The 27,319-nt window shown below is 43.2% G+C and overlaps 1 protein-coding gene across 1 annotated transcript; it reads left to right on the top strand.

Moving 5' to 3' along the window:
* The first annotated feature begins 324 nt into the window (after nt 1-324).
* GUSB (glucuronidase beta) lies at nt 325-27,319 on the top strand. Its single transcript, XM_088152501.1, has 12 exons — nt 325-577; nt 4,177-4,365; nt 5,674-5,855; nt 7,228-7,370; nt 10,199-10,386; nt 12,746-12,898; nt 14,835-15,013; nt 15,815-15,961; nt 17,548-17,632; nt 19,319-19,495; nt 22,019-22,154; nt 23,960-27,319. The coding sequence occupies exons 1-12, from the start codon at nt 377-379 to the stop codon at nt 24,112-24,114; spliced, it is 1,935 nt and encodes a 644-aa protein (XP_088008627.1). The 5' UTR covers nt 325-376; the 3' UTR covers nt 24,115-27,319.

Raw genomic sequence — 27,319 nt, 5'->3', positions numbered from 1 at the left:
CTCCAGTTTTAGGAACACCTGGAAGAGAATGCTTGTGGCAGGAGCTTTTGTGGACTACAGTACCCCATTTAATCTGATGTAGCAATTAAAGGTTAAAAAGCAATCCCTGAAAGCTTCTGCTACAATATATGAGTACCTAAAGCCGCCACCCACTGAAAGGCGTCTGTTTGCATTACTTGCAACATCCTGACTTGGCTCCAGCATTTGAATGCCGCATCTTAGGAAAGCCCGGGCTGCCCTCAACAAAGATGGCGGCCGCCGTCCTCGCGCACGGTGCCGTGTCACGTGCCTCATCCATTGCGACCATCAGCTGACCTGAGCATCAGCTGACGATCATTCCAGGCTCAGCAGAGCACGGGCAGAGCGCTGCGGGAGCATGAGATTACCGCTTTGTGCTTTCTGTCTCGTGCTGGGATGGTGCCCGGCTGGAGCCCTGGACGGTGGGATGCTCTACCCCCGGGAGTCATCCTCCAGGGAGCTGAAGGATCTCAGCGGCCTCTGGAGCTTCCGGGCAGACTGGTCAGAGCAAAGGGATGCAGGATTCGTGGAGCAGTGGTACAAACGGCCACTCCAGCAGGTCTGGGGCAGCTAAAGCATGGGGCGTGTCTGTCACCCGTCTGAACAGTGCTAGGATGGTGCTAGCAGTCCCGAAACCACACATGCAGGTCCCTGGGCGTGGGTGCAGTTTGGTAAATAAATGTGCAGAGTGTTTTTGCACCTTGAAGCTAATAGTTTTTCTAATGGCATAAACTGAACTTAATGCTATTAACGGTGCTTTGCCAACCATGCTTTTTGCACGCTGGTCATTACCATGAAGTGTATTTTTTGCATTTAATTTCCTTCTGACCTGACAGGTAGTTTTTCTTTCCTTCACCCATGTGTCTATGTGCATCCATGTTGGTGCATTTGTGTGAATGTGGGTGCATGAGCCTTCCAGCATCTGATGAAACAAGTGCTGTTTTGAGGAAGTGTGCGCTGCAATACATGTTTTAGTCTTCAACGTGGCACTAAGCTGCTGATGATGGCGTTTTGTGATTACCACTCTTAACAGGAAGTGATAAAAAGAGAAGCAAGTAAGAGAGGAACTTTTGCGCTATCTGGGCAAAACTAAAATAAAATCAGAATTACAACTAAAGCCACATAGTGATTAACCACCTTCATCAATGAAATAATTAGTTAAAATGATAACAAACAGAATATCCAGAAGGAAAGAGAGGAGGGAGAATCATGCTTTAAAGTAAAATAAAAATAAAGCTCGTTTCGATAATAAGGCATCTTGATCCTTTCCTTACTTAAAGATTAATCCATTTTTATTTTATTCTTGTCTAACAAGCACATCAGAACTTCCCAACTGGATCAGCAAAGTGTCCATCTAGTTCAACACCCCAGCCTCCTTGAGTCTTTCTGATTTGGTAGTCTTATGAACCTAAATTATTATTATGGTTGGTTGCACAGTCAGCCAGATGTTCAGATTGGATTTGGCATTTTTATCCGCCTATTGAGTCCTTCCGAAGGACCTGGGATAGGCAGATGTGGTTGTTTGATGGTGTTAAAGGTATCGATGCAGGATGTAAGTTGCTCCGAGTAAAGCTGCCTTTTGCAATTGACTGATGGTTATTATTATTGTTGTTGTTGTTGTTCCATGGAATGGGAAACCCATAAGTAGTTAATAAAAACTGGAATGGTCCTCCTTTGTTTCTTGCCCCAGCATATGGTAACTCTGCTTCTGAACATGCATTTAAGTTGCCTTAGCTTGTAGCAGTTAGCAGTTCCATCCTCTGTGGATCTGCAAAAAGTATGTTGTGATCTTTGGAGGGGCCAAATACAATCCAAGTAAGCTCTGGCTGTCAGCATCCTAATTTATGATGGAAAAGGAAAATTCAGAACATCCAAAAATGGGCAGGGTTTCTACATACCATATGAAGGGGGAAAAAATTGATGTGTGAAGTAAAGGGTGACTTTGCTTTTCCAATGAGCAGGAAGCAACCTTGGAGAGCTGAGCCAGGAAACAAAAAGGACATTTGATCTGGAAATTAAGGAGAATAGCTTTGGAAATCTACTCAATGTCTGATGCTTACTAGGAAACAGCAATAAAAGTTTGGCTTCATAGGATAAGTGAAGCTAAAATGAGAGTCTGTGCCTGGACTCATAGATCAAACCATTTTTATCTGTAACCCCCAAGAAAGGACAAAATGAGAAGCCATATGAAATTGTATTATGTAAATAAAACAGTAATTGTCAGTGGTTTAAACATGGTTTACTGAATAAGCTAGGTTCATATTACACGCTAAGCTGTAAACCACAATGTCAGAATACTTTGGCTGGATTCACACAATACGTAAAAACAAAATGACACAATGGTTTATTGGCCTGAATTTGGAATAAATAAATTTGGTCTGAACCAAATTTATATTATGATGATGACCTGCGGACTGTTCTTTTGTTTTAGCTATAGGCTGGGATCTGTTGTCTCATTAAGCTGAAACCAGACTAACTATATTACAGTTCAGTACTATGTGCAAACTCAGCCCAGGCTTTGCTGTCGGGGACCAATTGCTGGACAGCCATGTATGAGAGTTGTATGAAACACTTCTTGGTGTTTCTGAAGAATCTAGCTGACCGCTATATAAAACAGAATATTCATCAGGGTGGACCATTTTCTTGGTCAAGCGCAAGTTTTCCTATGTTCTCATGGAAATGAAAATTTTGTACCAGAGATGGAAAATCTTTAACACTTTTTTTTTTTTTGCAATATTCACTGTTTGTAATATTGAAAATAGACCCACACTCTACCTTGGGGTGCCTAATTTTTAAGACAGGCCAATGGCCGCATTAACTTTTGAGTATGTCTATCCCATTCCTTTAAATTTTTATGCCAGGAGAAAAGAAAAAGGACTGAAGTTCCAGCATGTCAGTTAGTTTGCAATAAAAGTGACAGATTGCTGATGTTATTGGATTACTGCTATGTTTTTGAAATCAATTGCTTTCTTAGTATTCATAGTATTTTTTTACTATAAAATGTGATAACCTGTGGGCTCAAGAGCAATATACACATTTTAAAATAAATAAAAGTAAAGCAGTAGATAAAACAGCTGGACATACAATTTGGATGGTTGAAGAATATTAAATCTGGATGTTGGATGTTTAGTAAGACAATCTGTGTCTGGGCATAAATGTATTCATAATTTAAATTCATAATTTAAGAGTATTAATTTCAAGCAGCAGCAGCAGCCACCACAAAAACATAAACCACCAAATCAAAAAGGGTCAAGGCGTCTTTCACCCTGAACTACCGACCATGTTTCAGCCCCACTAGGTAGACCAGACCAGGAAATCAACCCCAGGAAGGCTAAAACTATTTTTATTGAGACTGGCAATAATCACAAAATCTTGCAAGTCTGAATTTGCTGTACCTCCCCTTCCTTCTTGTTCTCCAGTGATTTAGGGAGGTGTCTGCTTGACTGCTTCCAAATGTTATTTTTTTGCCCTGGACTTAAAAAAAAAATTGCAGGTAATTGTTCTTGCATATTTCCATCAAGGTCATCTTCCTTCCTCTCTACACCATGCTACAAACAAAAGTGAAATGCAAATGATTGTTTTGTTTATAGCTCTTATTTATATTTTAGGCTATTTCAAATAGTCATCATGTAACAAATTGACTGTGAAAGCAAACCTTTTGCTGCTACTGGCTATGTGGACCCCCATGTCATTTTCTGGGCAAAAATATGGAAGTGGTTTATCCTTGCTTTCTTCTGAAAGTTTTTTTCAAGTTCATAAGCTTTGAATTCCTGGACTGGCTCCCATACAACTACTAACCAGGCCCAGCTCTGCATAGGATCAGCAAGGTGTTGACACTTGCAGGGATCAAGTAAAAAAATTGTTATTGGCCTTTGGTGTCTTCTTCTGTTGTTAAGATTGCCACTTGTTATTCTGACTATGCTTCTGTGTCTTTAATAGCAGGCAAACCCATAGATATTTAGAAGGTTCCTATTTATCCTACCATTCTTACTTTTATCCTACCATTCTTACTTTGTGCTAGGAGATGTTTGATTCCACATATCTCTGTGTATCTGGCAGTCTCAAGGAACTAGAGTCAGAAAAATATTGGCAGTCTTAAGGCAGAGCTCACCCAAACTGGAAAACGGTTTCACCCATAAATATTTTCAATCTTTTCAGACAGGGCCAGTAATGGACATGCCAGTCCCTGCCAGCTTCAATGAAATAACTCAAGATCCAAAGTTGTGGAAATATACTGGCTGGGTATGGTATGAGAAGGAGGTGCTTCCGCCAGCCCACTGGCTCTTGAGAGATCCTGGGACTCGTATTGTGCTCCGAATTGGCAGTGCACACTATTACTCCATTGTGGTGAGTACTGAGGGCATCTTCTTCTTGTTAGCAGGGTGGGTGCTCAAAACTCTGGAATTGGATGCCATCACTAATGACCCAGGTAGGAACTTATAAGAACTCAAAGAAACAATTACTGACGGAGAATCCTGGTGAAATGATGTCTGTCACAAAGAATGAGAAGTGACTGAACAACTGAACAACAATAGCAGCAACTGTAGCTTACATCTCCATCTCCTCTATCTGACTAGCTACGGAGCTTTTCCTAATGTTGGTTGACAAGGTCTAAACTGGCTGGGAGGTGATTCTCTACTGCCACCTAAGGGCTACAAAGCAAACTTACTTGGTCCAACTTGCTGGAGGAGTACAGGAATACTGTAATCCAGCTAAGAATACCCTCCATTCATGGTATAAACTTCAAAGTAAGCCCAAAGTTATGTTTTCTCAGTTCACACCATGCATTAAATTGTAAGGTAACCAAACAAGTTGAGGTTATACAATAAGCTAAAGCACAACACATTGAATCATAGTTAAATGCTAAGTTTGCTGTGCAAGACTTAGTTAAGCATGTTGTGTGAACACAACCATTTAATTATCCGTTATGAGTTCTGTTCTCTTAGACTGATTCAGTAGTGCACTTATGTTCTTCTGAATCTTGTCAACCTCTTTTAAATTCCTGCTGGGCTTCTAGCTTCAGGGTTTCTTGGCAGTGAATTGTGGTAGTGTGGAACTATAGGTCTGAGAATAATCAACAAGCAGTCCTTTTGCATAGCTATCTACCCACTTGGACAGAGAATGGATAAAGCAACCTGATACACTCCAAATGTGTTAGACAACAACTTCCACAATCCTTGACAATGAGGCTGATAGGTGTTGAAGTCCAAAAACACATCTGGAGGGCACCCAGTTGTCTATCCTGGGTGCAGAGAATATGCTGCTGCTGCTGAAAAACAAAGCCAGAGTCTTAATAGCTATGGATGGACGACCAGGCGCCAGCACTTGCATCAGATGCTGGCATCATTGAATGGTTTTGTGCAACAGGCTGGGAACCCAAACATGGCTAAAATCTTGTGACTTTGTCAAGTCTCATGAAACGTTAGTATGCTTGAGACCTCATATTTCCTCTGAAAACTTTGAAGATCCTACGAGAACTGTGAAATCTCTCAAGGTTTGGGGAACCTCATGAGATTTGGGGCTCATTAAAAATAGGTTTGGCTTGGAGTCTTGGAAGATTATTTAGAGGTATTATGGACAGCATATTACAAGGCCTGGTGATGGTTCTCTCAGTGACTCATTATTCCTTCCCAGAGCTCTGTTTTTCTTTTGCAGTGGGTGAATGGGGTGCAAGTCACTGAGCATGAAGGAGGACACCTCCCCTTCGAAGTGGAGATCAGTGAAATCCTGCATAGGAGTCCCAAAGAACCCTGCAGGATCACCATTGCGGTCAATAATACCCTGACCCCACACACACTGCCTCCAGGAACGATTCAGTATATGAAAGATGAGTCCATGTAAGTTCAACAGCTCCCTGCAATTTCCTAATACAGTGTTTCTCAATCTTAGCAATTTTAAGACGTGTGGACTTCAACTCCCAGAATTGCTGGCTGGGGAATTCTGGGAGTTGAAGTCCACACGTCTTAAAGTTACCAAGACTGACACCTTGTTTTAGTTGAAGTCCACATCTCTGGGAGTTGAAGTCAACACATCTTAAAGTTGCCAAGACTGACACCTTGTCCCGGTTGCTGTCGTTAAGTGAGTCACTGCAGGTCTGTGAGGACCTCATGTGGTCACCATTTGCGACCTCCTGCTGGCTCCCCATTGACTTTGCTTGTTGGAAGCCAGCAAAGGTCGCAAATGATGACCACGTGACCGCAGGATGCTGTGATGTCATAATCACTAAGCACCTGGATGTCAATCACAGGACCATGGGGATGCTGCCATAGCTAGAACTCTGAAGACCAGTCGTAAGTACCACTCGTTCAGCACCATTGCAAGTTTGAGTGGTTGCTGACCGAGTGGTCATTAAGCAAGGACCACCTGTACTGCAGAAAAGTGGCCGGCACCAGAATAAAACTTCAATCAACCGAAAGCGAGTATGATTGCTTTCCAGCTTTTCAGCTAGCTTTGCATAACATGCTAAATCCAAGGAAACAAAACATGCAATGTTGAAACAAACCCTATTATGAGAACATGATTGTTTGGTTCTCACAAAATTCCAAGGTAATGGCTGGATTCCCAAATTCTTTGAATCCCCAATTACTCAACCTCACTTTGGCTTAATCCTTATATTTAATTATTTTCCATTGTATCCAACTGGAAAAATACTTTGGCAGTAATTTTAGGGGTTGCAGACGGCCCATGAGCCAAAGGTTGTGCCGTTCTGTGCTTGATGGGCAGATAGTTTCCAGTTGATTCCAACAAGCATTCCTGGTTCATAGGATTGTTCTTAGGTGGGGGAAATAGGGAACCTGCCACGGTACGTTTTTGCCATGGAATAGCTTGATGGCTGTAGGAGCAGGGGCGTTGGCCAGGGGGTGTCAGAAAAGTCAAGATAGCAGCCCAACCACATGGTTGAAACCCTGCCCCTTTTTATGCATGGCACATGACACATGTCAAAAAAGGGTGGGGCTTGATCAAGAGGCCATCATCTTGACTTTTTTGACTGCCACCCACTGCAGGTGCCCTCATATGGGAGAGACTTGATTCTTAGGCATTTTCCCTGGGTAATTCTTAGTTCTTAAATTAGGAATGAAGAATTCTTATTTTTCTTTAAATGAAGTTAAATAAATTCTTACTTAATTTAACTCTTTCCATCTCTTATTCCAAGATAGAGATTTACCCCTCCAAGATGTCTTGCCTCCTTTTCTCTCTCTCTCAATCCAGGTATCCAAAGGGCTACTTTGTTCAAAACACAAGATTTGATTTCTTCAACTATGCTGGAATTCACCGCCCGGTCTTGCTCTATGCCACACCCTTGGTCTACATTGACGATATCACAGTAACCACAGCCATGAAGGGAAACGTTGGTAAGGAGTTGAGGAACCAAAGCAGAACAAGGGAGGCTCCACTTTATGGATCCACATCCAATCCCTACTTTTTCCTGCAAATGCAAGCCCAAATCTAGCAGCAGGAGGTATATTCCAAAGTTCTCTGCTGTCACTGATAGAATTGGAACATTTTATGTGAGCAAGCTATGGACAGGTCCCAGACATGGAGCCTAATGCAGAGACAAAACCTGGAGTTGAATTGATTTCTATCCATATGTTTAAAAAGTCCACAATATTATAGATTTCTAAAGAAGGAACAAGTCCACAGTGAAGGACATTTAAGGCAAACATGAAAGAGCCAATAGTTTGAGCAGCGATGGCAACCCTTTTAATGCTGAAGGTTGCATTTTCATATTTTCAGCAGAGGGCAGACATGCATGAAGTGGCCAAGGCCACATCATGGAAATGGGCAGAGCTATGTTCTCCCAGTTGTTCTTGGTTTCAGGGGTTGTTTGGGGTACGTTAAAATAAGAAACAGCCTCAAATTTTCAGTAGCTGTGGTTAGAAGAAGCTCTGGAAATGTCAACATTGTGGCATAAGAGCAACATGTAACTTTGGAGCAAAGATTACCCACATGTGATCTAGAGGAGTGGTTCTCAACTGGGGTCCATATGGCCCCCTGAGGGGCCTAGGATATTTCAAGGGGGCCACAGGTGAAAAACATGTAACAGGGGCCTCGGCATATACTGAGGGGGCCACAGAAAAGCAAAGTGTATAGGTAGTCCTCAGTTGACCACTAATTCAGCAATCATTCAAAATTACTACAGTGCTGAACAAGTGGTACTTATAACTGGTCCTCGAAGTTCTGGCCGTCCCAGCACTCCTGCAGTCACATGATTGCATTCCAGGTTCCTGGCAACTGGCTCGCACTTAAGATGGTTGCAGCATCCCACGGTCACATGATCACCATTTGTGACCTTCCCTGTTGGCTTCCCACAAAGTCAATGGGGAAGCTGGCAGGAAAGGTCACACGGTGCTCCTTTAAGTCTCTCCCGCTCCCATTTATATGGTATTTAAAACAGGATAGTAATATAAATGAATTAGAAATATATACGTACTAGAATATTTGCATTAGATAAATATATATAGAATTGTAATTGTTTACTGTTATTTTAATTATTAAAAAATAAATTAAAGAAAAATCACTCCCGCTCCCACCACTTTTTCTCCCGAGGAGTCCGGCTATGGAGTATGAGATCTCCCAGGGATCTTGTACTCTGTAGTGCATGCCTGCCTGCAGCACTCCAACACCTATACTTCATAGGATGTGCCTGTCTGCCCAGCCGTGCTTGCGCAGTTCCATGGCAGCCAGTAGCACACTCTCCTGCACCTGGCAGTAGCTACTCCCAGCCTAGCCGCACTTGCACCCCACCACAGCAGCCACTTACCTGCCCAATGGCCTGTTTGTGAGCCACCCAGGACTTGCGACTTCCTATCGGCTCCCCCGTTGACTTTGCTTGTGGGAAGCCAGCAGGAAATTGCAAGGAGGTCCTCGCTTAACAACCTACAATCCTCACTTAACAACAGCAATGGGGACTGCCAGGATTGCCGTCACTAAGCGATGCGGTCATGTGATATCGTGCTTTACAACTGCATTGTGTGGTGATGGAAATTCCAGTCCCAATTATGGTCATTAAGCGAAGAATACCTGTATTATACTGCAAATACTGTCTTGTGGATGCCAGTTCACTGCCCCACACCAGTTATTGCCCCATGTCCATATCTGGTCAAGGGACCTGGCCAAGGGGGCCACAGAAGAAAAAAATGGTCAGAAATGGTCATGGGCGAAAAAAGGTTGAGAAACACTGTTCTAGAGTAAAAGTCTACAGCAAAGGTTTCTAAACTTTCTCAGTTCATAGCACCCTTAATGTCTTAGTAATTTTTTCCTGGCACCCCTAGTTTGCATGGTGTCTAACAGATGTTGAGTATCGCTGTGTTTCCCTTGAAAATTTAAAATATCCCATGGTGCCCCGTGAGTTTTCTGTGGCACCCTGGGGTGCCACAGTGCAGTTTGCGAATCATTGACCTAGAATATAAGCAAGGTGCTGTGGATTTTAAGACTGAGAAAATAAGAGTAATCTTAATCTGATGCATAAATGCTGATAATAAAGATGCCAGGTGGACTTCTCCAGGGAGCAGCCCACTGCAAAGGAGAGGCTGCAAAGAAGAGGTCCTTAATCCTGTCTAACTTCTGATGGCAACAGAACCTGAAGAAGGAACGCTATTGATCTTAATTGTCTGGCAGGCACATTTGAGAAATATAGTTCTTAAGAACTACCAGTGTCAAACCATGCAGGGCTTTGGGGAGACAGATGTAGCTGTCTCTCTGCTTTCTTTGTGGCAGAAATGTTAAAATGTGGTCCAGAAAATACTGTTTGAGGGCTGTGCCATTTACCTAATTATATCCCCAATTCATCAGGCCGCACGTTTTAACTTATTTAATACTTACAAAACTGCTCATGGTAAGCACCGTATTAAAAAATGCATCTAGGGAAGCAATTATTGACAGAATCTTGGTGAAATGACTTTAGCTAGACTTGGCTAAAGGGAGATTGGATATTTGGTGGTTCAATGTCTGCCATTGTCGTTGCATGTTTAGTGAAAAAAGCCAGAACGTTAAACCACAATATGGTGTATTTCTTTTGGGCCTAGCATATGATGTGACTGCACAGAAGTGTTGTATTAATCTGGGATTTGTGGGTATGCAGTCATAGCAGTGGAGAACTTGCAGTGGGAATTGAACTGAGAAGTGTCTGGTTGAAGCCCAGTGTCTTAACCACCATTTTATCTCTCCTCCTGTGACTCAGGCCTAGTTCGTTATTGGGTGTCTGTACGAGGAGGCTCAGACTACAGCTTATCCCTGACTTTGTATGACAGTGACCATGTTGCTGTAGCAGCAGGAAATGGGTCGGCTGGTGAACTGAAAGTGCTGGATCCTGTTCTCTGGTGGCCATATTTGATGCATGAACGTCCTGGGTACCTCTACTCCTTGAAGGTACCTTGCTTGTCTCTTCCCAGGACTCTTAGGTCTGCCTACTCTCTGGTTGAGATTTGAACTCCAGCTCCTGTAAATAAAAGAATCCAAACAGATTGGCTAACACAGAGTTATGGTCCACTAAATAACTTCCACAAAAGACTTATGAACAGGGGTGTCTGCAGGGTATGTCAAAACATCAAGATGGCGTCCATGATGGTGCAATCAAAGCTCCATGCTTTTTTCATGTGGGACACAATAGAAAAACAGGTGGGGTTTTGATCACACCATTGTGGCCACCATCCTGACTTTTTTGACCAGATGCTGCACATACCCCTGCTTATAAACAAGCATTATACCCTAAAGGTCTATTTGAAGGCCATACGTATAGGAAAAAGACTCCTCACACTTCTCAAATAATTTGATCTGGTTCATACACTGTTCTAAGCTACGGTTTTGGCATAGCATTTTATGGGAACCTAACTATTGTGGTTTATTTAATAAACCATGATTTAAAAAACCATGGCAGAGCATAATGTATGAACTCAGCCATTGCAGTTAATAAATCCAGTGTCATGGAATTTTTGCCAAAGACAGGAGCAGAAGGCTGAGGAGAAGAACCAGGTTTATTGTAATGACCGTTGCATGCCTGCTTTCAAGAAAGAGGGACTCTGAATAATAGAAAAGCATAGAATTTATACACTTTTGAGGTTGAGAGACAGGAAATCTGAGGGATCTGATTGGAGGATAGGTTTGGATAGGTGCTAAATGGGGAATAAATGGTTTTTCTTTTGTGAGATAAGAACCAAAAACCCTTAAGCAGACAGGTGATGGCCCTCCCATTGTTTCAGTATGAACATGGTCGCTCTTGGGTCATGCAATAGCTTGGAGCTAATCCAGCTTTGCATGAGCAAAGAATGGCAGGAGGAAGTGAAGAGAGATTGCAGGAGAGGCGGGGGGGCAGAAAGAGAGACGGGGGAGGGGGGAGTAAAGAGTTTGCTGGAGAGGCGGGGGGGGGGGGAGAAGAGTGTCCAGCCATGGAAACCATGGTTTTGTGAGATATGCAAACACTTATCTTTAATTATATTTAGAGCATTAATATTTCCCCTTTTCGATTAAGCACCCAAGAAGCTGATTTGGAAATAGTTATGTATTTTAAAGTTATAGATTTTCATTAGTAACGTGTTGTGCGGCAGTTACGCCCCTTCCTCGATCAAGAGGCCCTCCACACGGTCACTCATGCCCTGGTCACCTCCCGGTTGGATTACTGTAATGTGCTCTCCATGGGGCTACCCTTGAAGAGCATCCGGAAGCTACAGCTGGCGCAGAATGTGGCGGCAGGACAGTTCTGAATGCCCCTAGGAGGGCACATATAACACCGCTGTTACGCGAGCTGCACTGGTTGCCAGTCTACTTCCGGGTCCAATTCAAGGTGTTGGTCTTTAAAGCCCTTTATGGCACAGGACCAGGACCGTCTCGCCCCAGTTACTTCAGCCCACCCCACTCGGTCCAGCAGAAGGGGCATGTTGCGGACCCCACCAGTCAAGGAATTTCGACTGGTGGGGTCTAGGCAGAGGGCCTTTTCTGCTGTGGCCCCTGCCCCATGGAACAATCTGCCTCCTGAGGTCCAGTGTGCCCCCACTCTCATGGCCTTCAGGAAAGGTGTGAAAACCTGGCTATGCCAGAAGACCTGGAGGCCAGATGGGGGCTCCCACCAGTGGAAGTGGCTTGTGGGGTAATTGACCTTGCCCCCCATCATCTTGAATGTTTTTAGTATTTATGTACAGGGTTTGTTGTTTAGATTTGATTTTTAATGGATTATTTATTTAACTATTTATGGGGGGATTTTAAATTGTTGATGGGGTTTCTGATTTTAATTGTGAGCCGCCCAGAGTCACCCATTGGGGGGAGATGAGTGGCATACAAATTTAATAATAAATAAATAAAATAAATAAACCCAGAATTGCCATTACAGTTTTTAAGAAACTCCATTAATAAGCAGTGATATACACTGCTTACTGCGTTACTTACAACAGCGAACATTAATCGCCAGGATGGAATCCAGCAGGCTGAGAATCCCACTGTGTTTTAACTAAGGGCCAATCAAGTTCATAGAGCTTCAAAAATGGGCTCGCAAATGTGGAGCCAAAGGTGAAGTTGAGTGAGACTTCAAGAAGTGAAAAATAGGGGTAATTTTCAGCCCCTTGTCCAAGATCAAAAGCATTTTACATTAATTCATCTCATTTAAACAGGGTGCACAATGATGGATTATCTTGGGTTACTTTGACTGGGACTACTGATATATGAGGAGGGTATCAGTACTGAGCAGATCTACTTGTACCTCAGAAAATTGATCCAGGATGGCTTTTTCAAATCACAGGTCACGCTCTCTGCCATTGTAGAAGGCACCATCTCTGAAGACACCTACGTGCAGCCAGTTGGCATCCGTACCATCTTTGTGGCTCGCAACCAGTTCCTCATTAATGGGAAACCATTCTATTTTCACGGGGTCAACAAACATGAAGATGCTGATGTGAGTCCTGTCAAACACAACTGATGGAACAGCTGTTATTGAATTGCCCAGAAACGAACCTGGGTTAAATGGCAAAGCAGATAAGAAAATAAATTATAATGGTGATCAATCTACTGATTGAACGGAAATCAGGACCTGAGTGTGTGTGACGCCACCAGTTATGATCCACAGAATTAAATCATTTTAAGACTAAATTAATCAAACAAGATTGCCAAGTCTCACCATTTTGCGTTCTCACGTGAGATCTTGCAAGATTCCAAGTGATTCAAAAAAGTTGGGGGAGCACTCAGTGCATGAAAAGGTTTCAATCCATGTCATAAAGAACTACATGCTGTTTTAATCAGCCCTGGTGCCTTTTAGATGTGCTAAATTTCAAATGCACAAGGCAGTCCCTCCCTAGTTACAATTTTGCTAGTTTCATACACAGTCTGTTTCTCGAAAGCTAGTCAAAAGAGAGAACCACAGTGACTAGATTAAGCCGCCATCTTAATGTCCCCAGAATTCTGTAAGCAATGGACATACAACCATGCTATTGTTTTTGAAGATTCTCAGTCATCCAGGTGGAATTGTCTGGAGGCTGAGTCATGGCAACTGGACTTCTTTTCTTTTTGGGAGAACCAAAAAAAGAAGTTCTACTAAAAAGAAAAGAAGTCCAGTTGCCATGACTCAACCTCCAGACATGTTATTGTTTGTTTTCATGTATTGGTCAAACCCAAGTTTCAGATTATAGTTAAGAAGGAATACTTTACCCATGATCATTAACCGAGATCTATAGTAGGCTACTATAATTCAAGAACAATACAGTGTGTTGCCTGAATCTGGAGTAATGGCTCCTAATTGTTAAGCAGCCATTGTCCTCCAGAACAACATGGATATAGAAGTGTCTATGAAGTGGACCCACACCTTCAGGCAGTGTTTCTCAACCTTGACAGCTTTCAGATGGGTGGACTCCAACTCCCAGAATTCCCCAGCCAGCCACACACACATGCTGGCTGGGGAATTCTGGGAGTTGGAGTCCACCCATCTGAAAGCTGTCAAGGTTGAGAAACACTGCCTGCAGCAGTCTCTTTGCTGACCTAGCTTTGGGTCTCCTTCCCCCCCTACATACACCTTCTGTGGCCTCATAGGACCTTGTTTTGAAAACAAGTGTTGAATCTCTGGGGTATCTGCAGGCGAAAAAAACAACAGCTGCCACTGTGTAATTAAAGCCGCAACCCTTTTCTATATGGGTTGGCATAAGCTGTGCATAAAAAGGAGCTTTGACTGCATGATTGCAATTGTCATCTTGGCTTTCTACGGTCTCCCCCTTTCCCCCCCCATCTCTGCAGATGCCCCCGTGTCTGCACCTCCTGTGGCTCTGACTCCAATCAAACCCCCGAGGGCTGTTTTGTTGTTGTTGATCTCTGTAAAAAGATGAAATTAAGTGAAAAGGTTAATTGAAAAACAAGGTGTCAGCTGGAATATAAGCCAAAAAGAAGAGGAACTAATAAACCATGGTCTCGGTTCAGTGCATTGCCTGGGTTTAACTATGGTTATTGCTAAAGTGCCAACAAGCTTTTGAAATGGCAAGCAGGCCTAGTTGTGTGTATTTCATTAAAATATATCTATTAGTGAAATGTTAAAAACAGAAATGAGTAATTGGTGATTACGCTAAAATTAAAATTAAAGTAAACTGAGGGAGAAAAATTAAAGTAAACTGAGGGAGAGAAAAAAGAACTTAGGCAAAAGAAAAAAAAAGAAGATCCATACAGGATCAATATAAAATGAATTCAGTTCTTCAACTTATTATTAAATCTGGACTACTTGGAAACATATTACTCCCTCTTCTCATTTTTAGAACATAAAGATACTTCATGTGCATTTAATTTGTTCCGTGCTGAGCTGCAACCATGATGGCAGCAAAGCTGTTGCTGACTAGGTGTTGGTTCTGCTACAGATCCGTGGCAAAGGTCTCGACTGGCCTCTGATCGTGAAGGATTTCAACCTTTTGCGCTGGCTGGGAGCCAATTCCTTCCGCACCAGCCATTATCCGTATGCGGAGGAGATCATGGAGCTGTGCGATGCTTATGGCATTGTCGTGATTGACGAGGGCCCAGCAGTGGGCATGCACGACAGGTGAGGAACGGTTGCCCTGCCAGCAAGACTTCTGTCACATAATGTGCTAAGGCAGGAATGAACCATCTTCTGGTAGCAGGCTGCATGTAACTTCTTTTTTTTTTAATCTATCGCCCGCAGCAGGTTGGATAATCTAATGGGAAAACACCTACGGGTGTTCTCAGTCAGGGCCAACCGTTTATCAGGGTTTCCAAGGATAGGAGGCAGAAATCTAAGAAGTGGGAGTCTAAAGAGGTCGCCAGGGGCTTAAATCTGGCAGGGGTGGGGAATTTGTGGTCCAGTATGACCAGTGATCAAGAATGATGGGAGCTGTGGCTCCCCCATCCGGAGGACTGCAGGTGTCTCGCTCTGGGTTTCAGGCAGTGGGTTTCAGCTGGTGGGCTGTGGTCTATCCCACGGTGGCTTGTATCTTGTATTTGCTTCAAGAAAAAATGAAGTAAATTGTGGGGACCACAAGAGAAAGCGGGGGGATGTCTGGAGCACGAAGTGTTCTATAAAAGCTGAAATATTGCAACTTTCTCCTGTCCTGATAAGCATGGGTTGATGGGGGTTTTAGGAGTTCTCAGAGAATGGGATTAATTATTTGGGGAATGCTCAGAGAATTGAATTTTCAATTCCTTGGCTTGTCCATCCTCTTACTACAATTCCTTCTGCTTTTCATGGAGGAAGTGCTGTTAAATGCAAGTTTGCTTTCAGACGGAGGGTGCCTTGCGATAGCAACTCCAAGGCCTTGTCCATCTATTCCGTTTCCCCCTTCTGAATGGATTTTTTTTCCTGGTCTCTCTTTGCTTCACTTTTTAGTATGAACTTTGAGAACCAGTCTCTCCAACACCACCTTGTCGTGATGGAGGAGCTGATCCGGCGGGACAAAAATCGACCCTCAGTTGTGATGTGGTCGGTTGCCAACGAGCCAGCCTCAGAGTTGCCTCCGGCTGGTTACTACTTCAAGTGAGTACCTGCCTCGTGAAGCCAGCTGGGAATGCGCTGTGAGATCTGTAAACCGGACATGAGCCCACACAGGAAATGGAATTTGCATTCATAGGAATAGGGGGACGATAGCTGTAATCCTACACCTGGCTGTCACCTACCAGGAGGGCTCTTTTGTGGTTTACAGTAAGGTAGGGGAAGTCTTCATTGTGCCAGCAGAGCCTAAACAATGCAAATGTTTTATCCCAGGATTAAGATGTTTCACTGACATGCACAGCGCGCTGCACATCCTTAAGCTCTTCTCCAGATGCTGCTTCTTCCTCTAAACGTATTTATTTATTCAATTTATATAGCCGCTCACCTCATATATGTGACTCTAGGTGGCTTACAGTAAAATGGATAAAATACATAAATACAGAATATAAAAATAAAACACATAGCAGCTGGGCATCAACCAAACAGTTGTCAACATAGCCAGGAGATGGACTCTGTTGCACACCCAGGGCCCCAGGCTTGGGTACAAAACCAGGTTTTCAAGGCCTTACAGAAGGCAAGCAGGGACAGGGCCAATCTAATCTCGGCAGGGGGGGATGATGTTCCAAAGGGTGGGCGCCACAGCAGAAAAGGCTCTGCTTCTGGCCGACGGTATCCGGAGCGTGCCCCTCCTGCCAGATCAGGTAGGACAGGTAGAGACAGTTGGGGAGAGACGGTCCTGCAGGTAACCTGGTCCCAAGCCATGAAGGCCAACCAGTGCCTTGAATTGCATCCAGAAGCCCACTGGAAGCCAGTGCAGCTCACGGAGCAGTGGTGCCACACGTCCCGAGTAGCTGGCACCATTAACTGCCCCTGCTGTCACTTTCTACACTGGTTCAAGCTTCTGAATACAATTCATTGTTACCATTATTTTTATTGTTACCATTGTTTTTATTATTGTTGTTATTATTTTACTTAAACTGCACAAAATATAATATCCACTAAGGTATGGTGAACCAGTAATAGAACAGACCATACATCTATATACATATCATTACAGGCTTATGATAAACAGACTTTGAACAAAATGACATGAAATGAAATCTGAACTATCCCCTGAAAAATCAGACTGAAAATGTCCGATCCACCTTCTCCAGGACATCGCTAGCATCCTGCCTCTCCCCCACCCCACTTCCCACAAAATCTAAGAATTTGTGGCCCCAGATTGGAGGAAAATTGCCCACCTCCAATCTAAGATTCCAACATTTTTTGGCTGCAGCTCTTTCTGGTCCTGATTCCTTACTTAATGAGAGATGTCCCAGATCAAAGCTGGGACTTTCTGCCTGTCTGGTATTGCCTTTGGGGTGTTGTTATCTCTGGCTACCACGTTCTGATAAGGGTGGGAATCCACAGTTGAGCTGCATGTTACTGTGTAGGCAGTCAAAAAAGGCACAGAGGACAAATTACTTCCCATTACAGTAATCCTGCATTCCAAAGTTGATGGACATTTTCAACATGCCGCCTGAGAACAGGTATCTTTGGAAGGATCCTCGGTTCCTAATGGAGGAAAGAATGCAACTGAACTGTACTTGGTATAGAAAGAAATAACCCTGAATTTTACCTTCACCCTGCAGGACAGTGATAGCCCACACCAAAGCTTTGGACCCTACTCGGCCTGTCACCTTTGTCTCGAATGCGAATTACCTACGAGATCAGGGGGTAAGTATTGTTTGTCTTTGAGTCATTTAACAGAGAAAGTTTTCCTGCCTGCCCTTTCTGCAAACTTGTTCAGCATCCATTGCAAAGGGGAAGAGCAGAAGATCTGGTCCTGCATTGCTGAGAGATCAGTTGAATAACTGAAAAAGAATTCCAGATTAGGCGCTTTACTGCGTCAGAGCACACAAGCATTCTTTATCCCTACAAACAAAGGGACAAAAAGTCAGGCGGTGATGCAGCTGCTTTAAGGAATCTGCTTCTTAAAGTGACTCTTGAAGCAGCAGATCCTGTTTTTCAGACTTATGTGAAATGCTAAAAAGGGTTGGGTTCCTTTAACGGATAGCAAGGAAATGCTGTGCTCCTGCAAAGTCTGAAATATCTCTTCCAAGTAACTTTTAAAGTATGCTGAGCAGGAGGGGGGTTCAAAAAGTCAAGATGGCAGCCACGACCACATGATCAAAGTCTGCCCCTTTTTATATGCATCCTGACACGAGTAAGAAGGGGCAGGCCTTTGATCATATAATTGTGGCTGCCATCTTAACTTTTTTGATCCCCGGCAGAAACTCCTGGTGCCCTTTTGGATCAGACAAAAGATCCATCTAGCCCAGCATCTTGCTTCATTTAGCAGAGAAGCTCATAAGCAGGACATAATAGTAAGGTCCTTTATCAACCGTTTGCATACCAACAGCTGGTGTGAGGTAGACTGCTTCTGAATCAGATGGTACAATGTGGCTGTTGTGACCAACATTGGTTAATCTACTCTAAGATTCATTCGTCATCCTATAGCAGGAGTTGGCAATCTCTTTGGTGGGATTTTCCACTTTTCCTGTTTAGAAGGGAGTTTCTCCTTCTTTTAGAACTGCCCATCTTTGGGCTCACCTTACGGCTTTTGAGTGTTTCTGGCTTCAGAATGGTGGGAAGCTCTGTCATCAAATGCCAGAGCCAGACCAGGTCTAAACTCCAGTTAAAACAGACCTGCAAAATTTGTTTCATCCAGGACTGGCTGGATCTGATTAACAGCAGCTTGAACATGCTGTGCACAGTCCAACTTTTTTTGTCTCTCAGAATTCTCTATCAAAATCAGGGTGGACAAGTTATTCTTAGCTGAGAAGGCTGCACTCTTTGAAAGACTGAAGGGGACGTGGTGTAAGAGTATTGATGCCCCTAGCTGGGGCAGGGTGTAAATATTTGGCTTGTTTTGGGGGTGGAGGAGATTGGAGGATTCTTTGAGCAAAATAGAAGTGCAAGCCTACCCAAACCTTGGCATGCCTAATTTAGCACTTACTCTTACAGAGGAAAAGAAATTGTGCTTCCAAATATCAGTGATTTCAGTGCTACAACGGTGGAATTGTCTGCCTAAGGTTGTGGGTTCTCCCTTTCTAGAGGTTTTTAAGAAGAGGCTGGATAGCCACCTCTCAAGGATGGTTTAAAATGCTTCCTATTAACAGAGAGTAAACTAGATGATTCTTGTGGTCCCTTCCATCTCCACAATTCTGTGATTCAGAGTATAATTTGGGGCAGAAGAATGGAGCGTTTTGGCCACGCGCGGCATGCAGGCTGCAGGTTGCCAACTTTCATTTTATACAAGTAAATATGCAAAGAGAATGAGTCCGGTTGTCTCATGTAAGGAGGAATGTTATAATCTCCTGGATTCCCTTCATCATCTGAACTAACCTCAGATTCCCTTAGGCACCTTATGTGGATGTCATCTGTGTGAACAGCTACTTCTCCTGGTACCATGATTCAGGACATCTGGAAGTGATCCGGCTGCAGCTGAACACACAGTTTGAGAACTGGTATACTACCTATCAAAAGCCCATCATTCAGAGTGAATATGGAGCAGGCACCATCAGTGGCTTTCATGCTGTGAGTGTTGTGATTTTGAGGGGCAATTGCAACAGTATAAATTAGTTTGCAGGGAGGAGGAGCAGAGAGGCAAGAGAGAACTTTTTCTGTACTAAGGACATTTATTCCTGATCCTTTCAGGGCTTTTCCAGATGGAACTGGGTCTATATCCATATCCATATACCATACCCTTATACATATACAGGTAGTCCTTGTTTAGCGACTGCCTTGGACAGCAACTGTTCGCAGTTATGATTGTGATGAAAAGGTAACTTTGCGACTAATGCCCACATTTACGACCTTTGCAGCATCTCTCAGTCATGTGTTCACCATTACATTCTTTTCAATGTGTATTCCTTATTGTTTGCCTGCTTACTCTCTTGTAATTCCTTCCTCTCCACTGAATGTAAATACAAACATCAATTCTCTTCTTGCTAATTATCCCATTGCTGGGCTGAGCATTCCAAAGGATGGGGGAGTAGGGAAAAAGGGCTGTAAAATTTGTCCTTTTACCCAGCTTCCTTGTGAGTCAAGTGCTGGAAACCTTTCCCGCTGTTTGTGTGGTCATATCCTTCTGACGCTGTAAAGCAAAGGAAAGCTGAAGTAGAATCATAAGCACAGTCACGGACATCTGATTTTTCACTTAGCAACCATTTCGCTTAACCGAGTTGCCAGTCCCAATTGCGGTCACTAAACAAGGACTACCTATATGACATGCTGCATAAACTGGAGCCATGCAAATTTCAAACCAACTTATGCTCTCTAGGATAGTGTTTTTGCTCAACACTGGCTCATTGCAGTGAGGTTCACTCACTGTTTGTTTGCAAGCCAGGATTTGAAGTTCTTGCAAGGCAAGGTTCCTCAGTCTGGTTTCCTCCAGCAGTGGTGATGCATGCTGCTTGAGAGGGAGAGAGATTTCACAGATACATTAATGGACCAAACTTAAAAATGACCATTGGAGTCCTGGTAGATTGCTCAGTGAAAATGTCAATTCAATCTGTGACTATTACTAAAAAGCAAAATCCTTGCTTGGAATCATTAGGAAGAGAATTGAATGCAAAGCTGCCGTAATAGTAATGCCCTTATATAAATCTATGGTAAGGCCAGACTTGGAACACTGTGTACAGTTCTGATCATCCCAGCTGGGAAAGGATATTGTAGATCTGGAAAAGATCTGAAAAATAGACTTTAAATCATGCATGGTATGGATAACTTTTTCTCCCTTTCTCACAATTTTAATTTTTGGGGTCATCCAAAAAATGTGTTTAAAATGCAGGAAGAAACTTCACTTCATCCAGTAAACTGAGGAATTCATGGCTAACAATGAACGTAGGGGTGGCCACTAAAAGGGTCTTGAATTCATTGGGTTGGCCATTGGATTGAAAGATGCTGGATGGGGTTTTGGCTTGATCCAGCAGGGCTCATCTTACATCTGGAACTATAACTCTTAGACTTCCTAGCCAACATAGGACTCCTATCCTAATGTAGGATTCTGAAAATCACCTGCAGACAACTGTTTTCTCCTTCAAGACCTCACACAATTCTTGCAAGTCTTTCATGGTTGAGTTAGATTTGCATTTCAAATACATGCATATAGTCTTACTTTGGCAGGGATCATATGTTATGCTAAACCCAGGATTTCTGAAAAACAGGTTTGTTGGAGGAACCATCATGACTTTGTTCATGCAGAAGCATAAATAGATGGCGCTGCAAGTCACACTAAGCAAAAGAAAGACACTTTCACGATGTAGCACACAGTGTATGAACCCAAAGATGTAAGAATGTGAAAGGGATCAATAACCATCCATTGGTTCTAGTTCAGCCTTATATTGAGTTCTGACTGGAGATCCTGGGAGTTGGAGTCCCAATGCCTCTGGAATCTTCCAGGTTGGAGGAGACTGCTGTAGAGGATGAAAATAGAACTGCGGGGTTAAAATTAGCAAAAATAATGGGAGAGTTAAATTCCTATAGGAGCCCTTTCCTTTGATACAGGATGCTGCAGAGAAGCATATTTGAACTAACCGTAGGAGAAACGTGGTACCAGTAAGAGGTTTTCTGTGAAACAGACTGTATCTGGAAGCGCTTTCTGTTGCCAGCAGTATTTTAACAGAGACTGGAGCATCATTGTCAGGGATATTTTACCTGCATTTTGCACCACAGATCTTGCACTAAGTCATTGGCAGAGCTAAACAATCTCCTGGACTACGTTCACCCAATATTTTCACCAGGTCATAAGTAGAGGCGCAGCAACTGCATTTGCAACAACATTCTAAGCTTGGTTACTGTTTTTGTGATGTACGGTGTTGTACAAACTCAGTCCTTGAGTTAGTTTAGAGTTCATTGTATTGAGCAAATGCAGAATGTGAAAAAATTCGGTCACCAGGTTAAGTGTGTTATATTAATTAAGTGATTTTCCGAATCCTCATAGATGATTGTTCTAGAGCTGGATGGCGCTCGGTTGCCATTTATTTCAAGAGTACTTGAATACTTGCTGTTATTTTTGTTAGACTCATGCTCCTCCCCGCACTTTTCTGGTGCATGCAGGACCCCCCTCTCATGTTCTCTGAGGAATATCAGGCAGATGTGCTCAAAGAATATCATGCTGTCTTCGACCAAAAGAGGAAAGAATATGTGATCGGAGAGCTCATCTGGAATTTTGCTGATTTTATGACAGAACAAGGTAGGGGCTTATTAGGAGAAAACTGCCACATTGTCCTGCCAAATACTTAAGGCTGGATTCATTAAAATGACTTGATTTTATTTCGTCTTACTCTGATTTCAGAGGGATATACCAGGGTTTAACTCTGGCTGGAACAGAAATATTTACACAAAAATTTCAGGGACAAGGCAGGAAAAGTTAATAAATCTCAATCACGTTTCAGTGATATCTTGTATTGGCAAGACTTTAACAATGCTGTTGTATCCAGCAAGCCTCTAACTGACCTTTTGAGGGCTAGAATGGCCCCCAATCCAGGCAAAACTCAACAGACACAGACATGTGTTGCTCTCTTATGAATGTGAGAAGCCACGGTTGTTTGAGCTGGACCTTGCAATGCCACATGACAACATTGCTTTGGGTGCTGGTTGGGTCCATGCGTCACACTAAGCCATATTGTAGTTTGGTTTTGATTTACTGGAGTGTGATGTCCAGACAAGGTGAATATAGAACCACTGGTTCATTTTATAACAGTGAATTAGGGTATTTTAAACTGATATAGCTCACTCACTGCAGGTTTAGTGGGGTTTTTTCTTCTTTTTTGGCGGGGCACAGTATGTTATGTGAGTGTAGCAATGTGTTTTGTTAACTCAGCCTCCAAGCCAAAGCTGCAGTCAGTAAGCCAACATCAAGCTATAGTTTCGAACTCTGCTTTACTGCCCTGTCATCACCCTGAACCAAAAGCATATTATGGCTTAAGGCAATGTGCTAAATCTGCCTCAGCATATATGGCACTCAGCTGCAAAATACTGAACCCCATTTTATTCGAATCCACTGTGTTGTGCCACTCTTTGGGCCAGCCACCCTCTCTCGCAGCCCAACTCGCCTCACAGGGTGGTTGTTGGGGGGAAAAGAGGAGGAGGAAGGAGTCTTAGGTATGTTCGCCGCCTTGAGTTATTTATAAAAAAAATAAAGGCGGGCTAAAAAAAATCTTAAAAAGAAAAAATCAGCCATTACCTGTTTGCACAACAGGATAAGCCAGATTACCATGTCATACAAATTCAGGACACAAGTTAAACTGTAACTGGGAGAAATCCCTTAATGACACATCATAATCATGACTGGTAAGTTAGCTTTCCTTTACCATAATTTGGCATGTGGTCTGAAGCCAAATGTATAGCTAGCTTATCATTAAGCACCATTGACTTGTAAGCCACCTAGAGTCACTTATACAGTGAGATGAGTGGCGTACAAATTTGATTAATAAATAAATAAATAAATTTCGGCTGCAGGAAACGAGCTGGGGGGTGCAGCACTGACTCTACTGTTCCTATTTTGTTCCCCTGCCCCCACCCCAGCATTTCTCCAAAAAAGGACTAGGGAAAACATTAGCCTCCCAAGGCCACCAGGTTTTGGATTTTTTAAAAATCAAACACCAAAAGCAGCAACCCAAAAGTGGTGCTTGAGCAGGTAACGAAACATCTGCCAGCACATCCACAGAGAAACAGGGGGGCAGTAAACAGGCATCGACGTTGGTTTGCTTTGTCATTTGAGGCCTATTTATTGGGTGAATCCCTTAATCATGATTAATTATAAGCCTGAGGTTTGTGTGTCAAGTTGGACATGGGGATGGAGAGTTTATTTGTAGGCCTCACCAAGTCCTTAAGAGCAGCAAAGGAGTGGGGAAAAGGGAAACCACGAACTGGCCTTAGAAACTCTGGTGACTGGCCAGTCTGTTACATTGATTCTGGTTGGTTTGTAGCTAAGCATGATTTGTCTTCTAATTCAATTGTCCCCATTTGCTTTGTGGTGTTGTTTCCCATCTGCAGGGGTGACACGTGTCATGGGTAACAAGAAAGGGATTTTCACTCGCCAGCGGCAACCCAAAGCAGCTGCCTTCCTTCTGAAAGAAAGATACTGGAAGATTGCCAATGAATCCAGATCTCTGATGCCGCCCTTCACATGCAGTGTCTGCTTGCCCTAAGCCAGTATTTCTCAACCTTGGCCGCTTTAAGCTGTGTGGACTTCAACTCCCAGAATTCCCCAGCCAGCATGGCTGGCTGGGGAATTCTGGCAGTTGAAGTCCACTCAGCTTAAAGCGGCCAAGGTTGAGAAACCCTGCCCTAAGCGCACTTCCCCAAGTTTGCTTAACTCACATTTTGTACTGCAAGAGGCTCAGGTTACAAATGTGCTGTCGAAAGAGCATTCAAATACAGGTAGTTTTTCTACAATTAGACGTCAAAGAACAAACGTACTTAGGTCAGTGTGAAATCTAATCAGTGAAGCCACCAGCAGGACTGGTGACAAACGTTGGCAACTGTAAATGTGTCCTTCCATTACAAGGAGTCAGAGAAAAAGATACCGCATGGACGTGTTTCTCTCTGATTTTGAAAAACGTTTGCCTGTTTCTAAGGGCCAAAGCATTTCTTAGCCTTATTAAAGTGTTTTACAATCTATTGATCCCTCCTTGAATACATTTTCTTAATTCTGTTATATGTATTTAACTATATTTAGAGTATGCAGGTTGACCAAGTTCACTTTCGAGGAGAGAGAACGCCTGGGGAAGATCTTGCTCAGGATGGAGATACCGTTCTTGCTCCCTTTCGAGGCACACGGTCAGCCACCCATAAACGTACATACAGTGGTTTGCTCGAAAGGGCTGAAGTTGGAGGCTAAACAGCTAGTGCAAGATCTTCTAAGATGGGAAGGGAGGTACAAATTTTGGGGAAGAGATAGGAAACTCTTCATCATAGACATGTTAACTGGTTCCAGGTTATATTTAACTAACCCTGCCCCAAAAGGACAGGCAATGGGGGAGGGCTTGAAATAAAATGAAGGAAGAAAGCTAATTTGAGAGGTGGGGAGCGAGAGAGGCCAAGCTCAGAAACATATATGAGACCTTAGCTTTGGATGTAGCAAAAGGGAAGGTGGAAAGAGAAAAGAGGAGAAAAGGAGAGAGAGATGGGAGACAAAATGAGAGAGCAAGAGGAAAAGAAGAACATTTGGAACCAGCGGAGTGATCCTCACCCACCCCTTTGCTGGCATAAGGACTACTCGGGAGGAAGAGGTGAAGGAGGGCAGGCAGGCAGGAGGCTATGCCCAAGGATTACCACAGCAGGATCGGCAGCCGAGTCGGTGTGGTGAGAAGACCTGGAAGGTTATCTGGGAGAAAAAGCTGAGAAGCAGTTGGGTGATCTCACCTGGGAAGAGAAAGATGGAGGATGAAAGGAGGACCGAAGACCTGCCAGAAGCAAGATGTTGGCAGAGACACAGTGAGCATGTTTTGGAAGGTGGGGGGAGGGGACAGGAGGGTTGTGTGGTTTCTGGGACCTTCATTTAATAACTGTCTGGTTTGGTTCTGCAACCAAACAGGACAGACTCAGACTCCAACGAATAGTTAAGTCTGCAGAAAGGATCATTGCAATCCATCTGCCTTCTGTAGAAGAACTATATACTGTGAGGGTCAAAAGGAGGGCAGAGAGGATATCTGCAGACTCTTCTCATCCTGGGTACAATCTGTTCCAACTTCTTCCTTCAGGACGGCGCCATAGAGCTCCTTATGTTAAAACATCCAGACATCAGAATAGTTTTTTCCCTCGTGCCATTGCTTTGCTGAATACGTGATCTTTTTTTTGCTCTTATCCAAACGCACCGTTGATTTTGCTGTTATCACCGAAGATAAATTCCTTGTGTATGTTTTATACTTGGCCATTGAAGTATTGGTATTGGTATTGGTACTGGTGAGTGTAAACTGTCCATGTTGCTGTTTGTTCTTTCCTAATGACAGAACTAAAAGCTGTCAAAAGTTCTCACCTAGAGGTGGGGTAGTCTTTTTCTTCTTGGGTGACCCAGGAGGAAAGACAGACACCTATTACAATTCCCCGTTGATGGAGGGCCTGGAAGCCAGCTGGATGAGAATAAATGCTGCAAGAGCTGGAGCAAATTCCATCTGGCAGATCTCTGGAAGGTTCAGTTCTCGAACCCAGGGCTGGCACTACACATACATGAAATCATTTTCTCTCCAGTCATAATGTGATTTGATTTTTGTATGGCATGTTGGGTGATCCAGCCAAGTGTGATTTATTAAACTATGATTAAACCATGGTTTGGTGCAATGCTTATTCGGAGATGTTAACTGCAGGAGTTAATACTTCCTGCTAACTTATGTTATGTGGCCATGAACAGCCACACCAACACTTCTCTGCAGTAAAGGGCTCTATATTCATCCTGCTGTATTTGTGCAATGTTTCTCCTTGGGACAAAGTGGGGAGGGGGAAACCAACTCAGTTTTTCCTTGTATAAAGAACCTATACAGCATGGGTAGGCAGATGTTTAGTTCCTGGTTGGGCTGATGGGAGTTGGAAGACCCAAACATCTGGAAGTCTAGCTTTTCCCTGTGCCAGCTGCATGTTTCCATAATGGGTGTTCAAAGGCTTAGGAAGGGAAATTCACCTGCACAGCACTATGATCCCCCCTCACATGCTCTTAGTATGTAGTGATGCTCTGTAAGATGCTAGTCTAGAAACTGGGAATAGGAAGGTGATTCTGAAATACAGAGTGAGGAAGTCATCAAGGTAGAACTCATTACTGGCATGACTCTTTGTCACTTACCTGGAGGGGACCCTGTTTGCAAAAGGTTGGCTTAGGTTGGCTGTGGACTAAGCCATGATGTGAAGGAATTCTGTTGTACTACATTGTGGTCATGAATGCTCTTGTGATAAATGCAATATGCTATGAATTCCCATTCAAGGAATGTATGGCTCTATATAGTTTGAAATATAGTGGCCTGATCCCTCAGGCAGATCATTGTGTGGCAGAGAAAAAGGAGCACTCAAGGGCTTGGCTACAAATATTTATGTTCATATTCTGATTTTAATATCAAATAAAACATGTACTGTATGTAGTTTCTCAGCAAGTATTTCTACAGCTTTACAAAATAGACCAATACTATTTTAACCATACTGCAAATTTGGAGGGTGGGTGGGTTGAGTGGCTTCAGATCACCAAATGCATTTATAGCTCAGAAAGGATTTCAAACAAGAGTTTTTTTCCCACAATGCTACTTCCCAGTTCCCCACAAAAATTAGTACTCAAAACCAGCCACATGAAATGGAAGTTTCAAAATAACTTGTTTAAACTTAAATTATTTTGAAACCATTTAATCAAGACACAAATCAGGATTTGCAAAA

The sequence above is a fragment of the Python bivittatus genome, unplaced genomic scaffold (assembly GCF_059951505.1).
Source record: "Python bivittatus isolate LINGU-HERP-01145 unplaced genomic scaffold, Pbiv_v1 ctg000690_np1212, whole genome shotgun sequence".
Lineage (NCBI taxonomy): Eukaryota > Metazoa > Chordata > Lepidosauria > Squamata > Pythonidae > Python > Python bivittatus.
Note: the sequence above shows the minus strand (reverse complement) of the source record. Positions and strands in the feature narration are given on the sequence as shown.

Excerpts from the sequence above, each read along its gene's own strand:
- GUSB (XM_088152501.1), top strand. The coding sequence starts at position 377 with ATGAGATTACCGCTTTGTGCTTTCTGTCTCGTGCTGGGATGGTGCCCG. Across the intron at positions 12,899-14,834 it reads ACAAACATGAAGATGCTGAT|ATCCGTGGCAAAGGTCTCGA; the intron begins GTGAGTCCTGTC and ends GTTCTGCTACAG. Across the intron at positions 22,155-23,959 it reads TGATTTTATGACAGAACAAG|GGGTGACACGTGTCATGGGT; the intron begins GTAGGGGCTTAT and ends TCCCATCTGCAG.